Here is a 19,805-nt window from a genome sequence, read left to right as displayed (position 1 = left end):
TCAGATTCTTTGTCTCCAAGTTCAATATTCTTTCCACTGTAACATAATGATATATTGTCTAAAATTGCAGAATTAAAATTAAGAAAATTATATTTTATTGATTCCTTATTTTCTAACATTGTAACCATTCCAACTTACCTTCTGCCATCTCTTACTTAAACATGAATCTTCTCTTACAACAAAGATAAACAAGTAAGTAAAAAAAAACCAAGGGATAATAATTACTGATATCTGATGATATTTACAACTTTCTGCTTGAATTTTTTGACTCCTTACTGAGAGTAGGGAGGTATATTTCATTACCTATTCTCCAGAACCAAATTAGTTGTAATTAGTTTACCTTAAGTTTTGCATACTTTTCCTTTATATTCTGCAGTTGTTATGTATATTGTTTTTTCTGTTCTACATATTTCACTCATTATCCATTCACCGGGATAGCTCCAAGTTTCCTATATTATTTCTTCATCAACTATATTGTATTGCATTCATATATCTGAGTTTTTTCTGCCATTCCTTGGTCAATGGGTACTGCCTTGTTTCTAGTTTCTTGCTACCACAAAGAAGTACTAGGAACATTATGGAGTAGTGTAAGTTCTCTTCCTATCTTTATCCTCACTGAGATGAATTGATAAATATGTGGATGGATAGATAAATATTTCTCTTTATGACAAAATATACTATATGCTCAATATTTTGGAACTTGTCAGAAAGCATGCACAATGTAGCTACTTTTTTTTCTTATTTTATTCCAGCAGTGTAGTATTGTGTTTGTCTTCACATGGCCCTTCCAATATTGACTGTGAAAGTGAAATACAATAAGTAAATGATAGACTAATCCATACCACTCTTAATGATTACATCATATGTGTTTTTGATAAGGTACAAGCAGCAAGGGTAATAACAGGCTTTATGAAGATCCTAGGATATACAGAACATGCAGATTTAATTGAATAAATGAGTTACAAATTTAGAAAAAAGTACAGTTGAGGTAAATTTATCTGAAAGAAAATATTATCTTCTTTCTACTAATGTCAATGGAGACTTTATGAAGAAGAAATGAGATTTCTATGAGTCTTTGAAAAACTAGAATACGGAGCCTTTTAGTAGAGTCAGAGACAGCATTTCCAACTCTGTCACTAGCATGTGATTTGGGACAATTTCCCTGGGTCTTAATTTCTTAACTTGTGAAATACAGAAAGGTTAAATCAGATAATTTCTAAAGTGTCTTCAGATTCTAATAATGTGATCCCATGATCCTGTTTGATATTCAGTGAAATGTGCTGTTCTAGCCTGGGTGTGGTATCCTGAAAATGGCAAAGAGCCTAAGGAAACAAAGACAATAGAGATAATTTAAAAGTCAGCTTAAGGGGAATAGGAAGTGGGCACTATAATAAGGGGAGAAGCAGAGTTAGGGTAGGATTTAGTCATTTGATATAAAATCTTGAAGTAGGTGGAAAAGAATGCTGATCCAGTTTAAAGGGTAATTAAAAGCCACATTTTCTTTGGTGTCTATGTTAGAGGCATTAGATTTGTTTTCTTCTCTATTGTTTAATGAGATGAAATGATTCTTCTCTTTTCTCCTCTGGATTCTTTTCTGTTGCCCTTTCTTTTCTCAAGCCAGCATGAACCTGGACAAATATTTTATCTAACATCATCTCCTTTCTACAAATACTTTTTATAGTTTTGGGAGGGTTAATTTTACTGTTGTGGAAAATTATGTTTTAATTTTTTTAAATTTAATTTAAAATTAAAAAAAATTAAATGTCTCTTGTGTTCTACACTAGTCATTTCTTGAAAGCTACTCTATCTTGTCATAGAACCCTCACTTCTAACAAAGAAAAATAATTAAAAAATTATGTGTCCATATTTTAGGCATATTATTTATAACCACATGCTCAAATAATAGAGGTCATATTTTGATATATTTTCATCTCTATGCTGACCTAGAAATATCCCTCAAAATCCATGTGTTTACAAATATCTTTTAAATACTTTCTCTTTTTTATTTTTAGGAAATGTTTTGGTTTTTTCAGTATAGTTCAGCTTCTTTATAGAAATCTGTTTTTAGGAGATTTTAAGAGTTGCTGGGATGAATGGGTTTCAGTTGCTCTTCTAAATTCTTTTTTTGTAGCAATATGGCTTTTAAGGTTGAAGCATACAATGCCTGAAGCATCTGCAATAGAGTTCAAGTAAATGTTTCTGGTCTTTAAAAATGTTACACTTTTTGTGATGGATATTGGCTTAAAAGTGTGTGAGCTATGTGCTAATATGTTGATGAATCTTGCATCTCCCCTTAAAATTAAAAAAAAAAATTAACTAGAGAATTTACTAATGAAAGATTTTCTAAATTAAATCCTTTGTTAAAATTGTCCCTTTAATCCCTTTTTTTTTTACAATTCAGGCTTTCCTACATATTAAACTACTATTGATTCAGAGTAATTGAATATTCTGGTTATTTCAATATGATTGCATTAACCTTAACACGCATAAAACACAGAGGGCATCCATTCATAAAATTAAAACTATTCAATATTATTCTTTCATTGATTTGGAAGGTTCTTCAGCTTTTGCACTGCCTTAAGTTCATCATGGATATTATCAGTTATTTTTGTCAAAGGTTAGAAATGTAAAAGGTGGGCCTATGGAAGTTCTAGCTACCTTCCATATCAAAAAATCCAGGGTTCACAAGATTAAGCCAATTTGTTGAATATTTTAAAATTCTGAATTACTTTATTCACTTAACAGATTATTAATAAAGGTGTAATATATGTGGAATAATTTCCTCGATATGGAATGAGATTTAAAGTTCAATCTATTTCTTGGTTCCTGTCATCTAGAAAGTGGAGGTAAAAACAGATGACTATAACATTTACTACTATAAGTGCTATAGAGGAGTGTCTCAAAAAAGTACTATGTTTTTCTTGAAGGATGTAATTGTCAGCTGTAGAGGAAGAATGATTAGGAAATGTAGCAAAAAGAAACATCTAAATTGGTCTATAAAGAATGAGCAGAAATCCAACAGGTTAAAAAAAAGGAGGGAAGGAGAGAGGAAAGAGATTCCAGGTATAAAGGAACAGAATTTGGGTAGTAGAATACAATGTTCAGGAAGCAAGTGTATAAAGGTAACAGAGTCTAATAATATGAAGGTGAAAATTATAGAGCAAAGATTCTCAACTTTTTATTTACTTTTAATGTCATGGACTCTTTGGAAGTCTGCTAAAGCCTATGAATCTCTTCACAGAGTACAGAATTATTTTAAATGCATAAAATAAATGCATAGAATGAAAAAAATTAAACAATTATATTAAAATACATTTATTCAGACAAAATATTTTTGAAAAACATGTTCATAGAACCCAGGTTAAGAATTCCATGTTAGAGGACTTTGGTTATGAGGCAAAGGAATTTACATTTTATTTCATATTCAGAAAGAATCTACTAAACATTTTTCAGCATATTTATGTGTAAGAAAAATAATTCTTTCAGCAGAATAATGTTATTATTTTCTTTTTAAATGAAATTGTTTAGTCATCATGGATCTCTTATCAAATGATTGAGAAATAAAAATCAATCATAAAATATGTGATAGCTTTTAGTATTTCAAGCTGCTTGGATAATAGAAAAAAATGAGACTTTTCTATATTCCATTTACTTAAAGTAAGGTGCACCTGCACACCAGCTAATCTTTTACAAAAGAATTGTTCATCTCCTGTATTTTGTAGTAATCAGATTTAAAATGTGTAGAAACAATTCTTCACAAATGGAGATTGATAGTAGAAAACCTTATTTGTCACACTTAAACAGAGTGACATTTCTGTTCTTCCATTGGGGGCATCTTAACTGAGGGTAACCATCTGCCTGGTATAAGACTTGAGTACACAGTGGTTTCATTCAGAGGATGGGTGGATGAGCTGGCAGGGCTCATTTAAAGTGGTAACATAAAATTGATTTGTCTCCAGACAGTCCTGGCTTTCGAAACTCATGCAACAGATGGCTACGTAGTGCCCTTAACTTTGAGGTCTCCACACATCAAAAACCGAGTATATTCCAATCCAAAAGCTGTTTTCTCATTGGAGAAAGTTTTTCTTCATGCACAGTGCTCTCTGATATTGGCATTTGGGGATTTTACATATTGCCAACATCTTTGGCTTACATTCACCATGAGGAAACATGGGTAGAAAATATGGTCTTTGTTTTTAGGCAAGTGATTTGTACTTGAAAATTCCATAAATTGCAGGAAGAAAGGTTTTTATTTTTTATTTAAGTAAAATTTTGCTAAACCTTAACTTTCTACTCAGGTGTAAAATTGAATTGGAAGAGCATGTAAATTATGTGTTTTCTTGGGGAGGAAATAAGAGATTTCCCTATTTCATTGACAAGAGATGGATCTTATCAATTTCTTTTCTATTACAATGGGAATTAAAAATAAATAACTTTTGTACCTATCTCTCTTCATATATCCTTAGGACTTTATTTTGCATTAAAATGTCACTACCACCTTTTATAGTATACGGTTCCTGTTTTTACTAAAATACCTAGCAAAGCAAAATGGCAAATAACATTCTCTAGGAGATTAACTAAAGCCTTAAAATAAAATTAGACAATTTGTGTTATTTGCCTTTGGTAGCACAAGTCAAATGTTTTACTTTTCCACAATGTTGAATTTACATGAAAAAGCTATAGTTAGTAAACCAGTCTTATACATTGCTCTTAAAAACAGAAGAATCTTAGAGGACCAGTGAACCCAAATGAAAATAGATGATCAGTCTCAAAATACAAGTCACTAAAAAAGAATCATTCATTTCCCTGGTGTAGGGGACATAAAGATGGCCAAACTTACAAATCCATCACCCTTTTCTATTCAGCAATCCTAGCCCATTTCTTCGTGTTAAATCAAGAGTGTGAAAATTTTAGTATAGATCTATTCCACCAGAATACATCATACATAAACACATACACACACACACTCTGAGGGAGGAGGGGGGAATAGAAAGAGAGAGAGAAACAGAGACAGAGAGATACAGAGACAGAGACAGACAGACAGACAGACAGACAGAGAGGGGAAGAGAGAGAGAGAGAGAGAGAGAGAGAGAGAGAGAGAGAGAGAGAGTGTAGCTCTCTCTGAGGTGAGAGAAGCCACAAGGTAGGAAGATAGAGACAGGATAGAAGTTTTGATACCACGAGGGAAGTGACGGAGTCCTGATAGAGATATGAGGTGTTCAGGATGAGTCTTTATTAATTATCAATGAGCCACAGCTAAGCTCTGATCAAAGGACCAATTCAGTAGGCTATTCCAGTCCTGAGATCCATACCACGCAGGTCAGAGAGGTGAAGAGAGAAAGATTAAAGATGGAGCTTGGCCTCTGGCCAAGCTCCTGCAAGGACAGCCATCAGGTAGCCTGAAAGAGAAGGAGCGAGCAGAGAGCAGAGGGCAGAGGGCAGAGAGAGGGAAGGCGGAGCCTGCTGGGCTAGATATAGTTTTTGATATGCAAATATACACAGTACATAGGGATGATTCTCATTGGTCAATGACAAGGCATAGGTGTGGTTTCTCTTAACCAGGGGAGAACAAAGAAACCTGTTTTCCCGCCTAACCTGGGAGAAGCTGGGGTCAAGGGTCAGAGGCCTTCCTAGCCATGAGCACTACTGAGCATGCCCAAGACTGAGCAATCTGCACAAACTGTTTTCCCCTTGCCCCTAGTTAGGAGTGGACTGCTACAGAGAGAGAGAGAGAGAGAGAGCAAGAGCGAGCACATATTTGGAGAAAAAACACAATGTTGTATATAAGCTATATTCAACTATGTTCCTATTTCCTTAGAAATTAAATTTTGTGTCAGTTTTGTAACATATTTATATGTCACTAAAGGCATGGTTTGAGGATGCCATTTCTGCTTGAATTTTCTATTTTATGTTCATTAAAAAAACCTAGGTAAAGATGATATAGTTCCTATGTAACTAAACTATTCAACAATTGTGTGTGTGTGAGAGAGGAGAGAGAGAGAGAGAGAGAGAGAGAGAGAGAGAGAGAGAGAGAGAGAGAGAGAGAGAGAGAGAAACCAAGCATTTTAGGAGACAGGATTACCTGGAATGGTGCTTTTCTAGGGCATTCTGTGTACACCTACTATACTTGTAATTATAATTGCAGGCTATCTTTCTGTTTACATTATATTATTAGGTCAGCAGTAACACTATTACCTAATATAAGCATCACTCATTGCAGAGAATTTCTATTTTAAGCCTCACAATACCCCTATGAAGTAAGAACTACAGAGATAATTGTACCCACTTTGTGGTTGGGGAAGATAAGGTTTAGAGAAGTTAACAAGTTATAATGACACATATTCTAAGTGGCTGAGATGGGATTTGAACCCTGGTCTTCCTAATTCAAGAACCCAGACCCTAAATACTACATTGTAATTTTCCAATTCCTTCTTCAATTTTACCAGTCCAATGTTTCATAAAATAAGTGATTCAGCAGCATCAATGCTTTTAAAAATAACTATTTCAAAGTAATTGTCTATAATCTTTTTGAACTAAAAACTTTTAAAAAGTATGATTAAGATGGAAGAGAGGAACCGGTGATTTTTGTGTTCTTCTAACAGTTTTTCTCATGAAAACCTACAGAACAATTATCATTAAAATTTTCTTCCTATTGCCTATATTAACAGATAACAGATACCAACTTAAAATAAAAATGCCTACAAAGCATAGCTATTATCTGGGCAAACACACACACACACACACACACACACACACACACACACACACACACACACACGATTTTGCCAAAGTCTCATCCTGGAGAAATTTCCATTTAAATCTAAGTGTTCTGCAAAACTCTTTGGGAGATGCTGTTACCAACTGATATTGTTACCCCCCTCAAAAATTGTTCTTCTCTAAGTTTCTATAAGGATAATTTAGGGTCGTGACCTAATCTAAGTTTGATTTGTGGTCACCAGGGGATATACTAAATAAAATTCCCAAGTCAGTTTGGAAATCTATGGTGGCTTAATCAATATAGAGGGACGAAATCAAGGAGAAGAGAGAGGGAAAGGGTATAGGATTTCTCCCACCTGGCCTGTGCCAGGGGGAGTTCAAAGTCCTCCAACACAAGGTTTCTGAAGAAGATTGAGGCTTTTAAGTGGATAGTGTTTGGAAGGTAAAGGAGGAAAAATCAGGCTAAACTCTGAGAGAGCTCAGAGAAGACACCTCACCTGAACTGGGTTACCAAGGTTCTTCCAGTATGGTGTCAAGGGAAACTCACCCCTAAACCAGACAATAGCTGCCACCATGCCAAGATGCTCAATAAGCTGCCACCAGCCACCTCCCTGCCGCCAAAGACACTGGAGAGACGAAGTGACGTGAAATATATAGACAGTTTTACATCACTTTTTTTTTTTATTTTTATTTTGTCATTTCCAAACATTATTCATTGGAAACAAAGATCATTTTCTTTTCTTCCCTCCCCCACCACCTCTCCCATAGCCCACATGCAATTCCACTGGGTATCACATGTGTTCTTGATTCAAACCCATTTCCATGTTGTTGGTATTTGCATTAGAGTGTTCATTTAGAGTCTCTCCTCAGTCGTAACACCTTCCCCCCTGTAGTCAAGCAGTTGCTTTTCATTGGTGTTTTTACTCCCACAGTTTATCTTCTGCTTATGGATAGTGTTTTTTAGATCCCTGCAGATTGTTTAGGGACACTGCATTGCCACTAATGGAGAAGTCCATTACCTTTGATTGTACCACAGTGTATCAGTCTCTGTGTACAATGTTCTTCTGGTTCTGCTCCTCTTGCTCTGCATCACTTCCTGGAGGTTGTTCCAGTCTCCATGTAATTCCTCCACATTTTTATTCCTTTTAGCACAATAGTATTCCTTCACCAACATGTACCACAATTTGTTCAGCCATTCCCCAATTGAAGGGCAACCCCTCATTTTCCAATTTTTGGCCACCACAAAGAGTGCAACTATGAATATTCTTGTACAAGTTTTTTTTCCTTATTATCTCTTTGGGGTACAAGCCCAGTAGTGCTATGGCTGGATCAAAGGGCAGACAGTCTTTAATCGACCTTTGGGCATAGTTCCAAACTGCCCTCCAGAATGGTTGGATTAATTCACAACTTCACCAGCAATGAATTAGTGTCCCTACTTTTCCACATCCCCTCCAGCATTCATTACTTTCCATAACAGTTATGTTAGCCAATATGCTAGATGTGAGGTGATAACCTCAGAGTTGTTTTGATTTGCATCTCTCTGATTATAAGAGATGTAGAGCACTTTTTCATGTGCTTATTAATAATTTTGATTTCTTTGGCTGAGAACTGCCTATTCATGTCCTTTGCCCTTTTATCAATTGGAGAATGGCTTGATTTTTTTGTACAATTGATTTAGCTCTTTGTAAATTTGATTAATTAAACCTTTGTCAGAGGTTTTTATGAAGATTGTTTCCCAATTTGTTGCTACCCTTCTGATTTTAGTTACATTGGTTTTGTTTGTACAAAACCTTTTTTAATTTGATGTAGTCAAAATTATTTATCTTGCATTTTGTGACACTTTCTAAGTCTTGCTTGGTTTTAAAATCTTTCCCTTCCCAAAGGTCTGACAGGTATACTATTCTGTGTTCACGTAATTTACTTATAGTTTCCTTCTTTATGTTCAAGTCATTCACCCATTTTGAATTTATCTTGGTGTAGGGTGTGAGGTGTTGATCCAAACCTAATCTCTCCCACACTGTCTTCCAATTTTCCCAGCAGTTTTTATCAAATAATGGATTTTTGTCCCAAAAGCTGGGGTCTTTGGTTTGTCATAAACTGTCTTGCTGAGATCATTTACACCAAGTCTAATCCACTGATCCTCCTTTCTGACTCTTAGAAAGTACCAAATTGTTTTTTTTTTTAAACCCTTACCTTCTGTCTTGGAGTCAATACTGTGTATTCGCTCCAAGGCAGAAGAGTGGTAAGGGTAGACAGTGGGGGTCAAGTGTCCAGGGTCACACAATTAGGAAGTGGCTGAGGTCAGATTTGAACCTAGGACCTTCCGTCTCTAGGCCTGGTTCTCAATCCACTGAGCTACCCAACTGCCCCCACCAAATTGTTTTGATAACCACTGCTTTATAGTATAGTTTGAGATCTGGGACTGCAAGTCCTCCTTCCTTTGCATCATTTTCATGATTTCCCTGGATATCCTTGATCTTTTGTTCTTCTAAATGATCTTATTTATGGTTTTTTCTAATTCAGTAAAGAAGTTTTTTGGTAGTTCAATGGGTATGGCACTAAATAAGTAAATTAATTTGGGTAGGATTGTCATTTTTATTATGTTACCTCATCCCACCCAGGAGCAATCAATGTTTTTCCAATTGTTTAGATCTAGTTTTAGCTGTGTGGAAAGTGTTTTGTAGTTGTGTTCATATAGTTCCCGTGTTTGTCTCGGCAGATAGATTCCTAAGTATTTTATATTGTCTAGGGTGATTTTGAATGGTATTTCGCTCTCTAATTCTTGCTGCTGAAATGGGTTAGAGATATATACAAATGCTGATGACTTATATGGGTTTATTTTGTATCCTGCAACTTTGCTAAAGTTGTTGATTATTTTGAGTAACTTTTTGGTTGGTTCTCTAGGATTCCTTAGGTAAACCACCATATCATCTGCAAAGAGTGATAGCTTGGTCTCCTCATTGACAATTTTAATACCTTCAATTTCTTTTTCTTCTCTAATTGCTACTGCTAATGTTTCTAGTACAATGTTAAATAATAGAGGTGATAATGGGCATCCTTGTTTTACTCCTGATCTTATTGGAAAGGCTTCTAGTTTATCCCCATTGCAGATGATATTTGCTGATGGTTTTAGATATATATTGTTTATTATTTTTAGGAAAGGCCCTTCTATTCCTATGCTTTCTAGTGTTTTCAATAGGAATGGGTGTTGTATTTTATCAAAGGCTTCTTCTGCATCTATTGAGATAATCATGTGATTTTTGTCAGTTTGCTTGTTAATATGGTCAATTATGTGGATGGTTTTCCTAATATTGAACCAACCTTGCATTCCTGGTATGAATCCTGCCTGGTCATAGTGGATGACCCTTGTGATGACTTGCTGTAGTCTTTTTGCTAGTATCCTATTTAAGATTTTTGCGTCTATATTGATTAGGGAGATTGGTCTATAGTTTTCTTTCTCTGTTTTTGACCTGCCCGGCTTTGGGATCAGTACCATGTTTGTGTCGTAGATTGAATTTGGTAGAACTTCTTCTTGGCCTATTCTGTCAAAGAGTTTGGTTAATATTGGGATTAGTTGTTCTTTGAATGTTTGATAGAATTCATTTGTGAATCCATCTGGACATGGGGATTTTTTCTTAGGGAGTTCTTTGATGGCTTGTTCAATTTCTTTTTCTGAAATGGGGTTGTTAAGGTAATTTATTTCTTCCTCTTTTAGTCTAGGCAATTTATATTTTTGTAAGTGTTCATCCATACCACCTAGATTGCCTTATTTGTTGCCATATAATTGGGCATAGTAGTTTTTAATGATTGCCTTAATTTCCTCTTCATTAGAGGTGAGGTCTCGTTTTTCATCTTGGATACTGTCAATTTGGTTTATTTCTTTCCTTTTTTTAATTAGACTGACTAATACTTTGTCTATTTTATTTGTTTTTTCAAAGTGCCACCTTCTAGTCTTATTTATTAAATCAATAGTTCGTTGACTTTCAATTTTATTAATTTCTCCTTTGAGTTTTAGGATCTCTAATTTAGTCTTCATCTGAGGATTTTTAATTTGTTCACTTTCTAATTTTTTAATTTGCATGCCCAATTCATTGACCTCTGCCCTTCTTAATTTGTTAATCTATGAACTCAAGGATATAAATTTCCCCGAGTACTGATTTGGCTGCATCCCATAGGTTTTGAAAGGATGTCTCATCATTGTCATTTTCTTCAATGAAGTTATTAATTGTTTCTATGATTTGTTCTTTAACTAACTGGTTTTGGAGAATCGTATTGTTTAATTTCCAATTAATTTTTGATTTACCTCTCCATGTTCCCTTACTAATTATTATTTTCATTGCATTGTGATCTGAGAAACTTGCATTTATTATTTCTGCTCTTTTGCACTTGTTTGCAATGTTTTTATGCCCTAATACATGGTCAATTTTTGTAAATGTACCATGTGCTGCAGAAAAGAAGGTATATTCCTTTTTGTCCCTATTTATTTTTCTCCACATGTCTACTAACTCTAATTTTTCTAAGATTTCGCTCACTTCTCTTACCTTTTTCTTATTTATTTTTTGGTTTGATTTATCTAGTTCGGATAGAGGAAGATTCAGGTCTCCCACTATATAGTTTTTCTATCTATTTCGTCCTTGAGTTCCTCTAGTTTCTCCTTTAGAAATTTGGATGCTATGCCATTTGGTGCATACAGGTTGAGTACAGATATTTCCTCACTGTCTATACTGCCTTTTATCAGGATGTAATTACCTTCCCTATCTCTTTTAACTAGATTTATTTTTACTTTGGCTTTGTCGGATATCATGATTGGGACTCCTGCCTTCTTTTTGTCAGTTGATGCCCAATAGATTTGGCTCCACCCTCTTACTTTCACCCTATATGTATCTACCTTTCTCATATGTAGACAGCTTATGGTAGGGTTTTGGACTCTAATCCACTCTGCTATTCACTTGAATTTTATGGGTGAGTTCATTCCATTCACATTCAAAGTTATGATTACTAGCTGTGTATTTCCCAGCATTTGATTTCTGCTCCTTTACCTGCCTTTTCTTCTTTCACTATTTCCTTCTACACCAGTGTTTGCTTTTGAACAGTCCCCCTTGTTCCCACCCTTATTTTACTTCCCTTTATACCCCCCTTCCTATTTATCCCCCCCTTATTTTCCCCGTAGTCTTTCTAAAATTAACCCCCCGCTCCCTCCCTCTCTTGTACTGCTTCCCTCCCTACCAGACCATTTGTTACCCTTCTACTCCCCTATAGGGTGCAAATCTATTCTCTGCCCCCAATGGATTGGATTGTTTTTCCCTCTTTGAGTCACTTTCAAAGCACGTAAAAATTGAGTAGTTCCTGTCCCTGACCTCTTTATCCTTCCAGTGTATTGATGTTCTCCCCCCTCCCACCATGAGCTTCTTAATGACATATAAATTTATCCCCATTTGTTTCTTTTCCCATTTCTTTTAATATTAACCTATTTTAAACTCTAGTTATATATATATATACATATATATGCATACACATGTGTATGTATTTTTGCATGCATATATCTATATACCTATTTATGTCTTGTCCTTTCATCCTATACAGTTTGTTGCTGTTCCCTCTAAGTATACTTCTTTTAGCTGCCCAGCTAATAGCAACAGTTTTTAAGAGTTACCAATGACCTCTTTTCTTATAGGGATACATATCATTTTAACTTATTGAGTCTCTTAAATTTTTTTTTGTTTTTCTTTTTCCCCCTCTCTTTTAATTACCTTTTGATGATTCTCTTGAGTTCTGTGCTTGGACATCAAATTTTCTGTTCAGGTCTGGTCTTTTCTTTACGAATTCTTGAAATTCTTCTATTTTGTTGAATGACCATACTTTCCCCTGTAAGAATATAGTCAGTTTTGCTGGGTAGTTGATTCTTGGTTGTAGATCTAGTTCCCTTGCTTTCCGGAATATCGTATTCCATGCCTTTCTTTTTTTCAGTGTGGATGCAGCCAGATCCTGAGTTATCCTCTCTGTGGTTCCTTGGTATCTGAATGACTTCTTCTTGGCAGCTTGTAATATCTTTTCTTTGGTCTTATAGTTCTTGAATTTGGCTCTAACGTTCCTGGGTGTTGTCAGTTGGGGATTAAGTACAGGAGGTGATCTGTGGATTCTATCAATCTCCACTTTCCCCTCTTGTTCAAGGATTTCGGGACAGTTTTCTTTAATAATTTCCTGTAATATAATGTCCAGGCTTTTTTCTTTTGTCATGGTCTTCTGGTAGGCCAATAATTCTTAAATTGTCTCTCCTTGAATGATTTTCTAAATCCTCTGTTTTGTGAATGAGTTGCTTCATATTTTCCTCAATTTTTTTCATTCTTTTGGTTTTGTTTTATAGTGTCTTGCTGCCTTAGGAGGTCACTTGATTTTAGTTGTTGTATTCTGGTTCTTAAAGACTGGATTTCATCCTTAGTTTTTTGGTCATCCTTTTCCTTTTGGTTGGATTTTCTTTGGAGGTCATCTTTCATCTTCTTCACCTCATCTTCATCTGCTTTGCCTCATTTTCATCTCCTTTGCCTCATTTTCCAGCTGGTTGATTTTGGCTTTCAAGACACTATTTTCTGTTTCCAGATGACTTATCTTAGTTTTTAAGTTCTTTTCCCAGTTGTCTTCAGCCTCTCTTAATTGTGTTTTGAATTGCATTTTGAGTTCTTCCAAAGCCTGTATCCAATTCGCTGGGATTTCTGATTTTTTCTTTGCTGGGGCCTCCCTTTCTTTTTCATTCGCTCTTTGCTCATTACCTGTGCAGAAGCTGTCTATTGTAATTTCTTTCTTCTTTTTCTGTTGTTTGCTCGAGTTTACCCCTTCTTTGCTCCCCGTATTTGGCTGTGCTCTTGCTCCTCTCATTTTATTTTGGTTTTGGGGCTGTCAGTCTCCCCTCTTGGAGCTTTGTCAGATCTCTTGGTACAGTCTCTAGGGGAGGAATGTTAGCTTCCCTATCCTCTGGAAGTTTTTGATTGGATTGAGTTCAATTGGTTTAGGCTGTATGTGGTATGAAGCTCTGAGGCTCTGAAGACTCCTGGAAGGCTGGGTTGTGCTGGGCCGCACAGGCTCTCTCCAGTTCTCTCCAGTTGCTTCTCTGCTGTCCACAAGTGCCTTTGCCTGCCTCTGTAAACTCTGAGGAGTTCTGATGGGATTATGTTTAACTGGATTGGTCTGGATGTGCCCCGAGGCAATGGTGAGACTGGAGCCCAATGGAGGGACCCAGCCATGGCCTGTTTTTCCCTGGCTTCCTCCCTGCTGTCCAAGCTGGATGCTCTGAGCCTGGTGCCCCGCTGCTCACAAGGTAGACCCTCCAAACCAGCACCTTTGCTTGCTCAGAGGTTCCCACTGCTGCTGGGGGCTCAGCCCTCTGGGTTGTGGGGGAGGGGTCCTGGGACCTTTGCTCTGACTTCCCCTTAGCCCTGAGTATTCTCGGATTCTGGCTTTTGGGGGGAGTACATTTTGATTTGAGTCCAGAAGGAGGGTTCCCCGCTTCTGTCCTGTTGTTCAGCTTGAATTTAGGTGCCCTAGGAGCATTCAGTCTGTATTGGTTAAGGAAGGGTCTTCCATGAGGTCTGAACTTTTGCTGCTTGCTAAGCTGCCATCTTGACTCCACCCCCTGTACATCACTTTCTTGCATCTCACAGTACCAATGGTAGCTTAAGCTTGACTTAGGACAGTCCAGGGGTCTGTCATATGTTTCTGATTTGTCATTTGCTAGCAAATGTCTATCATAGGCCATCCTCCTAGATACTTAATCCTTAAGTATGGGTGTAGACATTCTTGATTTTGTTACACTAAGTAGGGTGGAATAATCTAAAGTTCACAAATAATAGACACAAACAGAATTAAATTATTTTCAATTAATTTAGAGTTGAGCCAACTGAGACCCAGAGAGGGAATAGACTATACTTTTTTAAGGTTAGACAATTAACTGTTTGGAAAGTCAATATTAAACCTGGAACAGTCAGTGGTTAATTTTTAATATAGGGTATTTGTCCCTATTCCGGGCTACTTTTAACTGAATATGAATGGAATGTTGGTTGTATTTGATATATTCCGAAAATGCATATGGACCTGACTTTATGTACTGGTTGGATTCCAAAAAGTTGAATTCAAGTAGAATTCTTATGAACTGAAAATTTAAATAAACTCCAGGAGTTCAATCATGTGATATAAACTAGCATATTACAAATAGGCTCTTTTGCAAATCTATTTTTTCATATTTTATATATTCTGAATGTGATATATCATATTTTTTGTGAATGGAAAAGAATGTGCATTATTTTATTTGTGGAAGAAATACAAAAAGAAGATTAACTGAAGAAATCTAAAGGTTAAAAAAACTGTATCAGCAAAATTTACTAAAGAAAGGAAATTGAAACATGACAAGCAAAGGAAAACAATTTCTAAACAATATGCCTAGACTTATGTAAAGCAAGAGACACATGGGAAACATTTAATGCAACTTTCCTAACTTCTGATGGGTAAGGAGTGATTTTACATTTCATGATAGTCAAATGAAAACAATGTGGTTTTATATTGTCCCTCAAAGATTTTATAAAACAAACATGGTCAAGGAGGAGAACTTTGCCAAGGAAGGAGTTACCCTGGAGATCTCAAACAAATGTAACAGTGCTATACAATTGTTTCATTTTGTATGCCCTGAAGAAAATGAACAATTATTTTTGGTCTTTTCTTCTCACCAGGGAGAAGTTGGCTGTGGCTCGCCTTCAGCGGGAAGTTGCCCGAAGTAGAAGAGAAGGAACAATGGTGAGCCCTGACTATTCTCTTTCCAAATTCTGATTTGATGCTTCCCATTCAAGGGTTTGTGGCACAGAAAGCATTTTATCTAATTAAGTAGAACTCAGGAAATGATTTATCTTGCATCAGACTTAATGATGTTTTGCTAAATGATGTGTTTATAATGTAGCTTAGACAATTCTATAGTCTGCCAAAAGTCAACTGCTTTGGAAATGTTGTTTTTCAGATGGCAGGGTCATTCTGCCTCATTTTGTGATGGTCTAATGGATACTCAGTCCACAAACTAGGAAGTTGGTCACAACCAAATTGGACACAAATGAGAAATACCCAACTTCCAAATGAGAGTATTTAACAATTGCCCATGCTTTCTGAATTCAGAGAAGAGGGGTGGGTGGATATGTAGGCAAAGAGATACTAAGGTTCTTGATCATCTTAGAGTATTTCATTCTTCCTTCTCCATTTTTTCACTGTTTTTCCCTTTGCTTCTTATGCTATTTAGAAAACCAATGTTTCTTTGTGTTTTGAATTGCTCTTAAATTGATGAGGTTTTTTTGGTTCACAGAATCTTTACTTCATATCATGTCTTTTGCCAAAATAATTTTTTGTACACTAATAGCCTCAAGGATATCAATCCATGGACACATAAAATGTACATTTGTGATTTAACTGCTGATAATACCCCTTAAACCACAAAAAAGTGGAGCCCACTTTTTTTTTCCATTTATGATCAAACCAGTCTATTAAAGTTCTTAGAGGTGAAATTAAAAAAAATATTTTCAGATCTTAAATATCACATTCATGTGATTTCATGAATACTGATTAGAAATCTGATATTTTTACATGTTAGAGATTTTGTGAGATATACTTGCCTGAATGATAGAAAGCAAAGAGCTAAAACAAAAGGCCAAATTCAGAGGAATGAATGTGCCAAATTTTGGATATATATAATGACTCATTCAGTTTATCTATAGATGAAAATATGATCCAGGATACACATTCAGATGTCAAGAGGTTTGATAGTAAGCTATTAGTAACAGAATTTTTAACCAATTTTCTTTAATTATATATTTTATATAAGACAAATGAAGTAGTAAAAAAATCAACATACTTCACTAATATCTTGGAAAAATTCATTTTTAAACATAGCAAGGATTACATAAAACCAGGTCATTATTATCAGTCATTCAAACAATTCATTTATCTCCTCTGGATTTTAGGTTCCTCTTCTTTAAAATAAAGGTGTTATGTTATATAATCTCTAAGGTCCCATTTGGTTTGACTATTCTATGGATCTGAAACTCTCTTTTATTGAATTAAGGTATTATAGTCACTTAAACTCACAGTTATCTATGATGTGCAGCTTGTTCTGTCAATACAAAAGACAATCTGAGAACATTCGATTCAACTAGCTATTCTTTGTGTTCATTAGACATTCAAAATCTTAGAACAACAAGCCTTGAGAGTCTGGCTTTGACTTCTAGATAGACTGAACTTAAAAATGTATGTGAGAGGTATTGCTTATCCATTATTTTAAAAAGAAAAAAAATCTGTAGAGAGAAGAGGAAAAAAACTACCATTATTTTCATTGAAAAAGGTTTTTTTTTTCCAACTACATGAACGGAAAATCTCAAAGGAAATTAATCATTTCCATGTTATAAGTGATAGTGATTAAAAAATTATTTCTACTACTGCATTGTATTTGACTCTGCCTCCCACAATTGAATATGTATTTCTCATTGTATTTTCTTTTAGTTTTAAAATATTTAAGACAAGTTCTTTATCTTATATCTTAATTAGTATCACTTGTTAATACATAAATTTTTATTTTCACCTCAGAAACTTTTTTCCTATGTAACTAAAAACATTGTAAAAAATTAAAACCCATCTTTTAAAAAGATATAACTTCAATCAAATAGTGAGTGTTTTAAGGCGATAGCTGCTACTATGAGAATGACTCGACTTACATTATCCTCATTATCAAAAATAAATCTAGTAAATATTCAGGAATAAGCCTGAAGTGTTTTGAAATGGTATACAATACAATAAAAAGACATTTAATGGCCACTGTTTCCCCTCTAGCAGCAAAGTAAAAAATGCCCCAGTAATTCATTTTCAGTTGTGATGTAGCACAAATAACTGAGCTTTCCAATTCTGGGGATGATGGTTAATTTAAAGATTTTATCATGTGAACTCATTGCCCAGGAAGCTTGGAGACATTCATATATACATGTAAATTATATTTTTAATTTTTTTAATTTGGAAAATTTTATTTAATATTAATTAATTTAGAATATTTTTCCATGGTTACAAGATTCATGTTCTTTCCCTCCACTCCCCCCCAACCCTCACCCATAGCTGACACCCAATTCCACTGGGTTTTACATGTGTCATTGATCAAGACCTAGTTCCATATTATTGATATTTGCATTGGGGTCATCATTTAGAGTCTACATCCCCAATCATATCCCCATCAATCAATGTGATCAAGTAGTTGTTTTTCTTCTGTGTTTCTCTTCCCACAGTTCTTCCGCTTATGTGGATAGTTCTTTCTTCTAAATCCCTCTGAATTGTCCTGAATCATTGCATTGCTGCTAGTAGAGAAGTTCATTACAATTGATTGTACCACAGTGTATCAGTCCCTGTGTACAATGTTCTCCTGGTTCTGCTCCTTTCACTCTGCATCAATTCCTGGAGGTTGTTCCAGTCCACATGGAATTCCTCCAGTTCATTTTTTCCTTTTAGCACAATAGTATTCCAACACCAACATATACCATAATTTGTTCAGTCATACCCCAATTGAAGGACATCCCTTTGTTTTCCAATTTTTTGCCACCACAAAGAGTGGGACTATTAATATTTTTGTACAAGCCTTTTTCCTTATGATCTCTTTGGAGTATAAACCCAGAAGTGGTATGGCTGGATCAATGAGCAGGCAATCTTTTAGAGCCCTTTGGGCAGAGTTCCAAATTGCTGTCCAGAACAGTTGGATCAATGCACAACTCCACCTGCAATGTATTAATGTCCCAATTTTTCCCATCTCTTCCAACATTTATCAGTTTCCTTTACTGTCATGTTAGCCAATCTGTTAGGTGTGAGGTGGTACCTCAAAGTTGTTTTGATTTGCATTTCTGATTATAAGAGATTGAGAACACTTTTTCATGTGTTTATTAATAGTTTTGATTTCTTTATCAGAAAATTGCCTATTCATGTCCCTTGCACATTTCTTGATTGGGGAATGGCTTGCTTTTTTTGTATAATTGATTTCGCTCTTATAAATTTGAGTAGTTAGGCCTTTGTCAGAGGGTTTTTGTTATAAAGATTTTTTTTTCCCCAATATGTTGCTTCCCTTCTAATTTTGGTTGCACTGGATTTGTTTTTACAAAACCTTTTTAATTTAGTGTAATCAAAATTAATTACTTTATATCTTGTATTTATTTAACTCTTAGTTGGTCTTAAAATTTTCCTTTTCTTTTCTTTCCCAAAGATCTGAGATGCATAGTATTCGGTGTTCACCTCATTTACTTATAGTTTCCTTCTTTATATTCAAGTCATTCACCCATTCTGAATTTATCTTGGTGTAGGGTAATTTATTATTATTATTTTTTTAAAAACCCTTACCTTCCATCTTGGAATCAATACTGTATACTGGTTCCAAGGCAGAAGAGAGGGAAGGGCTAGGCAATGGGGGTCAAGGACTTGCCCAGGGTCACAGAGCTGGGAAGTGTCTGAGGCCAGATTTGAACCTAAGACCTCCCATCTCTAGGCCTGACTCTCAATCCACTGAGCTACCCAGTTACCCCTAAATTATTTTTAAGAGCAAAGAGTCCACATTATCATCATGGTACTTTTCAAAATTATAAAATTCATTTTCAATAGAAATGTTTTACTTTTGTTCCAACTTGTTAAGTGTTCAATTAGGTGTTCATGGCCTGGATTAAGAACATTCAATATTTAAAAAATATTTTTATATGATACTGTTTTCTAAATTCTACAAATTCTTAGAAAACTTTATTTCAGATGAAAATTAATTGTAAAGTGTCATCATAATGGCTATCCTACCTCAAATGTGTGCCTGCCAGGTCTTGTCTTAGAGTGGTTTCTGGTTAATGAAGTCTTGGCGATTATTGGCAGAGACATGGTTACATAAGGTACATGAGATGTAAATAAATAGCCATTAAGTTGCTGAGTATTATCAACACAGGACGCTGAACGGTGGCAAGGGGGAACAAGGAATGCCTGTTTTGGTCCATAATTCTTTGATTGACACAAGGAACCTAAGAGATATTTCTGTCTTTGAAAGTGTGAGAGTAAACCAA

The 19,805-nt window shown here is 35.3% G+C and overlaps 1 protein-coding gene across 7 annotated transcripts in view; it reads left to right on the top strand.

Annotated features, from left to right (window-relative positions):
• NCKAP5 (NCK associated protein 5) overlaps positions 1 to 19,805 on the top strand; it is a 1,174,517-nt gene that overhangs the window by 519,724 nt on the left and 634,988 nt on the right. For all 7 annotated transcript variants that reach the window (XM_007494075.3, XM_007494074.3, XM_056797182.1 and 4 more), the window contains one exon: positions 15,435 to 15,498. In XM_007494075.3, the coding sequence (XP_007494137.2) occupies positions 15,435 to 15,498 (64 nt within the window). The remainder of the gene's footprint in view (positions 1 to 15,434; positions 15,499 to 19,805) is intronic.

The sequence above is a fragment of the Monodelphis domestica genome, chromosome 4 (genome assembly GCF_027887165.1).
Source record: "Monodelphis domestica isolate mMonDom1 chromosome 4, mMonDom1.pri, whole genome shotgun sequence".
NCBI lineage: Eukaryota > Metazoa > Chordata > Mammalia > Didelphimorphia > Didelphidae > Monodelphis > Monodelphis domestica.
The sequence above is the reverse complement of the archived record's forward strand: the minus strand, read 5'-3'. Positions and strand labels throughout refer to the sequence as shown.